The 8,256-nt window shown below is 29.9% G+C and overlaps 1 protein-coding gene across 1 annotated transcript; it reads right to left on the reverse strand.

The window, feature by feature from the left end:
• Positions 1-1,938: 1,938 nt before the first annotated feature.
• LOC141693591 (uncharacterized) lies at positions 1,939-7,042 on the reverse strand. Its single transcript, XM_074498734.1, has 8 exons — positions 6,857-7,042; positions 6,713-6,744; positions 5,322-5,369; positions 4,097-4,204; positions 3,116-3,196; positions 2,960-3,048; positions 2,774-2,824; positions 1,939-2,663 (listed from the first exon to the last, which is right to left on the reverse strand). The coding sequence occupies exons 1-8, from the start codon at positions 6,937-6,939 to the stop codon at positions 2,640-2,642; spliced, it is 516 nt and encodes a 171-aa protein (XP_074354835.1). The 5' UTR covers positions 6,940-7,042; the 3' UTR covers positions 1,939-2,639.
• Positions 7,043-8,256: the final 1,214 nt, after the last annotated feature.

An 8,256-nucleotide genomic window follows, 5' to 3' on the forward strand; every position in this document is an offset into this window, starting at 1 on the left:
AACAATAGTTTATCTCCTCATATCATCAATTATATCTAACATACTAGTGTATAATTTGTGCGATGCACAGATTTTTTTAACATATATATAATTTGTACATTTAAAATTTTTAATGATATGATTTGGATAATAATTATGTATATACAAGTTTATGTTCATAATTTTTTTATTTATAATTATTTGAATTTAAAAAAAAATTATATTACTAACTAATAGATATATTCTGGTTGATATTTGTATGTGTATGTACGAAAGATAATTATTTTTAACTTCAAGATAAGTTTTTGTATGATCAATAGTATTTGAATGATTTTTAGTTTGATTTTAATTTTGTTTTATTCTGAGACTAATCATACTGACCAAATCCAATAAATTATCTGTTGTTTGGTTTTAATCTTGTTTATCCTAATCAATTGTCTAATTTTGTTTAAATGTTCAAACTGGTCGAATTATATTTTAATTAAAAAAAATTACGTTGTATTAATTTTGAGGTCATTATACTCTAGTTGGGTTTTAAAAAGTACGGATAATATACATATATAAGTAAACCCATAATTTTGGAAACCCAAGTACCTTGCAAACTACCAAGTTTTTAATGTTTCGGCGTGTAATATATTATTTTTTTATGTTTTATCTAAAAACATGCTTATTAACTAATTGAAATACTTCAAGAAAAAAGAATCAGATTAAAAGTTCAAACAAAATAAAAAAATTACTAAGTTTTATTTAATTTTATTTCGTCATATCTTGAGTTTTAAAAATCAGATTTTGAAGATTTTACGGCCGCGTTGCTCGCGAAATAATGTTTTATTTATTGCTGGTTTAAAAGTATTATGCAGCAAAATTATCCAGAAACTGAAGAGAAAAACAATTACAAATTTTGCATTAATATTTATTCAGTTTAAGATGTGTACTTTTTTTTTGTTTAAATCATTAAAAATATTCATTATTCTATTTAGTTTAGAATATCTAGTTATCATTGATTATAAAATATTTTTTATTTTAGATTCAACGGGTATATGAATTATATTTAGTTCAATTTTAATTTTTTTCATTCTGAGACTAATCATAGAGACCAAATCCAATGAATTATATGGAGTTTGATTTTAAAGATTTTACGGCCAACGCGATGCTTGCGAAATAATGTTGTATGTAGTGATGGTTTAAAAGTATTATCCAACAAATTAATCTAGAAATTAAAGAAAAAAACAGTCACGAATTTTGCATTAATTTTTTATTCAATTTAATATGTGTACATTTTTATTTAAATCATTTTCAATGTTGGTTATTCTATTTAATTTGAAATATCTACTTATCATTGATTATTGAATATTACTTTATTTTAAATTCAACGGGTATAATTGAAAAATCCACAATTCTTATTACATTGATTGTGATGGATCATTTGCTACCAAAAATTTGAATAAGATATCCATTATGCTTAATATTTGTACTATTATATTAAATACGAAAAATTAAAAGTTTGGTTTTTGTTCCTTAGTCACAGAGCCGTCTGTTCAAACTGATGAGAATCATTAGATATAATCTTAAAAATTATTATATAAGAAGTGTAGAGTTCGAATCCTACCAGCAATATATTAAAATTATAATTTATAATATATAATGATAAAAATAACGGTGGTGCATTTTAAAATTATTATACTAGGTATAAGATTCGAATCACAACAGCAATGTATTAAAATTTTATTTTATAATATATAATAATAAAAAATAATCGTGCATCGCCCCGATATATACTAATATATATATATATAAGGATACAGTAAATAAATTTTTAAATCATAATACACTACTGTTTGACTAAAAAAAAATCCCCGGCTCACATTCAAATAATGCGCAATCCAAATAATGCTAGGATTTGAAAAAAGTCAAAAGGAATGGAATTACCAATCCACCCCATTCAAAAAAAAACAAATCAAATCAGAAAACACGAAATAATATGTTATAAATAGAAATTTAAAGTGCTACTGTACATCACAACTTACGAGTCTCCTAGCTAGCCATTGAGAACCAGTTCTTAATGAGAGAAGAGAGAGTATATATACACACACAAACTATATAATGGCCTCGGAGGTGGTTGTCTTTTTGATGATGTTCTTTGGTCTTGGTTATTTGATTTATGTTGCCATTACTCCAGGAAGAGCCTGCCATGAGGGAATATTTTGCAAGGAGAAACAATATAAGTACTGTTTATCCGGTTGCAGGGGACTTTGTTGATACAAGAGTACTGATCAATCAACCGGCTACCGAACACTCTGTAATTGAAATTGATTCTTAGTTATCTTCTTAAGATGATTTAAGTATCTAATGCTACTTTTTTCAAATTGTTTCAACTGCTGAGTTTTTAGCCATGACTCTTTTTATTGCATCCATCATAGTATATTGTGTTGTATGTACTTTTCCAACAATAAGAGTTACTGTTATGTGGATGCTGATCCGGCGAGTGTAGAAGTGAATAACAAGCTTCATCAGCTAACTCAAGAGACCTTTAATATTACTTCCATAATTGTTCAAACCGTATCACCATGTCTTATGACCAAATAGCTTAACAAACAATATCCTTCTCAAGGTATCTTGCAGCTTCTGCAGATCTGAATAGGAAGTTGGAACAACAATTCTCACGTATCAATGGTGGATAATATCTGCCAACAAATAATAGAAAACGCTTTTAGATTTCAAGATTCTATTTTTTGAAATGAATTACCTACTGCCGCCTCTGATATTGTATGCCAAAGACAGAACAAATTGTTACCTTGTCGGTAAAAAGGCGAAATGCATCCACTTCCATTGCTTTATCAAATTCCTATAATAAATTAACCACAAAATGCAATGTTTATGATTTGATCTATGTAATCAGTGCCTTCTTAATCTAATCATTAGCATGAAATAATAAATCCGCCTAATTGTGTTCTGACTTTAGCTTAACATTAGTACTTACACTTTCAATATCTGCAGAATTTTCAATTTGGCATATGAGCTTTTGAAGCTCTACATTCTTCAAGGCATCAAGAACTTCACTAGAAGAAGCTGCAATAATATATAAATCAATAGTTATTTTAAATTTGAATGGCTACTAAAAGATACCAAGGCATACCTATGGACTCAAGTTGTGACTGCTGCAAAACTACGCTGGGCTCATCAACAAAGCATGGCCTCTCAACATGCGGATTCGGAGCTGCAAAAGAGGAGATGAACAACTTAATCTATAACAATATTTATTTTCAAAACTTCATTAAATTTTAATCTTAAAATACGATTAATATTGATGTTACAGATTCTTACGCCTAGTTTTATTAACACAACATAATCAACTAATATTTTTAGAGCATTTACCATTGCCCCACATCAGCAAGGAGGTTCAATTCATTCAAGTAAAGAAACCAATGATCTTGGAGAAGATATATCAAACTTTCTGAAAGTGTGATGGAAAAATACACTAGGCATAGTTAGAGAAGGATGTGCAATAAACAAGAAAGGGTACACTGCACTTCACTTTAGACTAAGCTGCAGCATTGACCAGAAGTCAGCATTCAGCGTGGCAGTATAGTATTTAACATTTAGCATAACTGATAGATAAATGGTATACTACCTTGACCGCAGATACTGTGATCTGATATTGGCCAAGCAAGCACGCCTTGTGAACTATTATGCAAAACCCGATATAGAATGTATAAACAACCAAGGCAAAATTGTTTTGAAGATGGATGAACAGGAAGGTGTATTTCTTCCTATATGACTTGGTCATGGAATCTAGGTTCCAATTCTCATTCCTATATCCTCTCTTACAAATATAATTATCAAAAAAATTAAATTGAATTGCTTCTAGACATTTATCTCATAACTAATTCGTAAATTGAATATCGTTGTCATCAACACAACTTTAGAGGAAAACATAGAATAATACATGTTCTAATCGGAATTTCAAAGCTAACCGATTCCACTAAGTGATTATCAGTGAAGAATTCCAATCACAGAAAAAAGCCAGTCACGTGTGAATATCTCCGAATATAATATCTCTCAACATTTTAGAATAAATAAAATTAAAGATTTAGAGCTCAAGGAGGAAGGCACATACTAAATTTTTGCTCTGCAGTTACTGCCGCCACCTCCTTAACACATGGAATTTCTGCCTCCTTAACATGTGGAATTTCTGCCTCCTTAACATGTGGAATTTCTGCAGTATCTGTACGAATCAACCTCAGTTTACTACTTGAGCCTCAATAATTGGTCCTACTGTTATCAGATATACGCTAATGCGCATGGATGCGTTACAAGGACCAAATCGACTATTTCTAACTACCGGTAAAATTTCTGACACTCGAGATCTAATTCAAAAGAGAAAGTTTAAATTTTTTAAAAAATGTACATGTATTGTATTGTATTATGAGGACCTAATCATATAGTCCTAAAGAAAAAAAAAGTTTAAAAACATCTAACACTGAATTAGCCAATTAGGTGTTCTAATTCAATGGAGAAAGTGTAAAACTGTAAAGATCAGTTCGTATATATAACAGGGACTAGGGGAGATAATCAAGTATCTAGTTCATCGTAGACACTAAAATTACTTCTAGATGTAAAATACGCTATCTCTGTAACAATCAAATAAATTATCTAAAAGGCCCTTTCTTTTTCCCTTCTCCGTGTGGGGAGAGGGGACTCCAATACAGGATCCCTAACTGAATCTTAAAATAACAAATGTGAGAATTTAAAATAGCACATCGCAAGTTCATACAAATAAGAGATGTGCAAACCCGTAAACAACTTGATAGAACTACCTCAACCAGATAATGAGATATGCATGTGATGTTGGACCTGCACACTTAATGGCCCTCAATACGAAACTTATATAAAAATCCTATGTCTAAAGATCTTAGAATCAAATGAAAATATGAACAGTGTATTGATGAAATGTTTTGACCAGCAACTAGTCCTAATATTCTCGTAGAAAAAAAAAAGTCTGATTCTTAATTGAAATAGAACCACATAGATCCATAAAATAGATAGCATATCAGATTATTAAAAATATATTAACCTAGCAGTTATTAACTTAATTAATTTTTGAAAAATATATATCGTCTGCTGTGAATGCAAGTATAGAGGAAAATGCAGACACATGCTTACTTTGATTAGTATATCCTTGGCGGCAACAGATTTCATTCATAATTACTGGTGATGAGTTCAAGTTTTTTAACATAAGTCAATAAATATACCTATTTCCAGATATAATATATTTCAACAATCTACAATCTAAAATTTTGAAAAACAACAAAGAAACAGAGTTTAAGGAGAAAGACCCTTACCAATTTGTTCCTCTACAGGGACTTCCACCTCCTTACCGCATGGAACTTCTGTAGATTTGTACAAGTCAAAATCAACTTTTTTGTTAAGTTTAATGCCCACACACACAAGAACTTAAGGAGTTACTAGGGACTTAACTGGATTATATATTTAGCATTCCCCTCAGAAAAGAGCCCATTTTTTTGGAATAGAAGAGTAATTCACCAGGAGTCCATCTCTAAGGTAAGTGAACCTAAGGGGTCATTTGTTAAACCTAAATCATTTTTTCTGGACGATTAAAATTCTGAATGATAATATTTGTTGATAATCTGAATGCTGGACTGTTAATCCTATTTGGTAAACAAATATAAAAATTTCTGAACGATAATATTTGTTGATCATATCCTTGCATATATGTAAAAATTAATTTGTATTTTAATCATAATAATCAAATAGCAATTTACACGTATTTTGAAAATTTAATGATAAAAAACATACATTTATTTTGAATAAATATTATCCATTTAAAGAGTAAACAATATTTTTCAGTCTTAAACATTAAAAAATATAATTGTAAGTTTAATTTAAAATTATTAAACAAATTTAAGACAAATGTATTCATATTAAAATCCACATAATTATTTGAATATAAACATATTTAAAAACTAAAAATATAAGTATAAATGTTAAATAAAATTAATATATGGCATGGAATTTTAATTTTATATCTTTTTTAAGAAAATCACGTATGTATTATAAACAAATATATTATACTTTTGCATCATGATCTAGTGGCTTGATATCACTTGACAAAATTTGTTATATCCTGAGGTTACATGAACCGTCCAGCTATATTTTTGAAGGAGTCGTCCAGCTAAATTTTTGACTCGTCCAGTTAACAAAAAAATTATCAAATAATCTGATCAGGTGATTCAGGCCTCGTTCATACTTTTAGTATGGTTCAGGGGTTAACAAATGACCCCTAAGTGTTGATTTTAAAATACATTCAGAGTTTGAACTCATTATCTCCGCTCTAATACCATTTTAAATTACCAGTCTAATCCTAGGAGAGCTAGTAACCTAAACATTAATGCTTAAGCCCCAATAACTTGCAAATTAGCTAGACTTGAGTCCAGTCATGTATGTGTTACCACTTACACAGACCAAATCAACTAGTCCTAACCAAAAAGATAAACAAATTCTAACACCCAAGCTTTAATTCGACTTAGAACTGTTAATTAAGAATTAAGTTTATTCTACACAATCCCATTACTGAAAGACACAAAATACATAATATTTATATAATCTAAAGGAGAAAAGTCAAATAATTGATACAGAAAGAATAAAAAAGGCAATAATCATTTAGCAAAAAAAAAAAAAAGGCAATAATCTTGAAAACCAATAAAAATAACACCTTTATGTTTCTTGAAACAGCCCAGAGAACAACTGCAGAAGTTGATAAAATCGAAAAATAAGCAAACCCCATTACAAGATTATAATTAAAACAATTTTTGCACCATTAAAAGATATTATCAATTAAAAAAATTAAAAAGCTTACTAAGGAATAAGACAAGCAGGGCACTTGTACTTTGAGTCTGCTTCTTCACAAACTTTACACTTCTTCTTTGCTGCTCCTCCCATTCAACTTATAAGTTAATTTGTAGGAGCTTATACAAGTTCAATTGGGTTTGAGCCTGGGGGAGTTTGGAAAGGAGGGAGACACATACACCTTTTATATCACAGAAACTTACAAAACTTTTGGGCTTTAAGGCCATTTTAACATGGGCCTAATGTGTTTGTTAAAAGCTTTGGAATTTCTAGTGGTTACGAGATTGACGGCAGATTTCTATCCAAAAATCTTTCGGTAAATTAAGGGAATACAATAGTTGTCAAGTTATAATTTTATTCTTTATCTGTCAAAAATTTATTTAAGGATCATATCTCTATTTTATTTACTGAAAAAAAATATATAAATTTAGAAATGATTAGTATTTTCTATTTTGAACTCGTTCCCAAAATCTTTCTCAAATGACGTATTGAATTCATTCTCAAAAATTTTCTCAAATAACGCATTGATATTTTAATCTATACATGCAAGATCTGATCTCATTAGCAGGAAATTTATCAAATATATGTTTTATACATAGCATTTCAAAATAATTTTTAGGAACCGTAATCTATACATGAAAGATCTGATCTCATTAGCAGGAAATTTATCAAATATATGCTTTATACATAGCATTTCAAAATAATTTTTAGGAACCGTTACGGGACTCTCCCCCTCCTGAACTCTACAAAGCATTAGCTCTTAATGAGCGCGGCATTCATAAAAAAATTTCTGGTTCAGTTATAATTTAAAGCAGTTGGATAATCTATTTCTGAGTTGTGATATACGATTCTGCCTGCTTGTTATCTCAAATATGTCTTTCTGAAAAGTTTACTTCTTTGTGATGAGGGCAATGAGTTTCTCTTCAGCCAAGCTCCATAGCCTTTCTAAGCTCTCTAACCTGCAAGATTTTAGATTGAGAAAGTGTACAAGTTTTGGGTCCTCCTTCCCCGAACTTCTTCAAAACCTAAAATTCTTATCGATATCTGGTTATGCAACACTGGAACACTTACTCTAGTTTGAAACAGTTAAACAAATTGCATATACTGAGATGCACCAGCCTTAATTCGCTCTTATCATTTCCTCCTCATCTTGAAAAACTTTTAATTTCAGACTGCACAAGCCTAGAAAATGTACCAGATTTGTCAATGTCGAAGGACTTGGTATGCCTGGATCTTCCCACAAATAGCACCAAACTAAAAGTCAGATTTGAAGAATAGTTTCCTTCAGGTCAGTCCTTTTGTGCTTCTCTCTCCCTCTGTACTACATAATTAAATTCTGTAATTTTATCTGTTTTTTTAATATGCTACAGATCCAACGAGACTTCTTCTATTCATTCCGAGCTAATCTTC

The sequence above is a fragment of the Apium graveolens genome, chromosome 10 (genome assembly GCF_009905375.1).
Source record: "Apium graveolens cultivar Ventura chromosome 10, ASM990537v1, whole genome shotgun sequence".
In the NCBI taxonomy this organism is placed as follows: Eukaryota; Viridiplantae; Streptophyta; class Magnoliopsida; order Apiales; family Apiaceae; genus Apium; species Apium graveolens.

What these genes read in the sequence shown, in the direction of transcription:
- LOC141693591 (XM_074498734.1), bottom strand. Translation starts at nt 6,939, where the DNA reads ATGGGAGGAGCAGCAAAGAAGAAGTGTAAAGTTTGTGAAGAAGCAGAC. An exon ending in CCTGCTTGTCTTATTCCTTA is followed by an intron (nt 6,745 to 6,856) that starts GTAAGCTTTTTA and finishes CAACTTCTGCAG; the next exon opens with TTGTTCTCTGGGCTGTTTCA. An exon ending in AACTGCAGAGCAAAAATTTA is followed by an intron (nt 3,197 to 4,096) that starts GTATGTGCCTTC and finishes CCTCTTTTGCAG; the next exon opens with CTCCGAATCCGCATGTTGAG.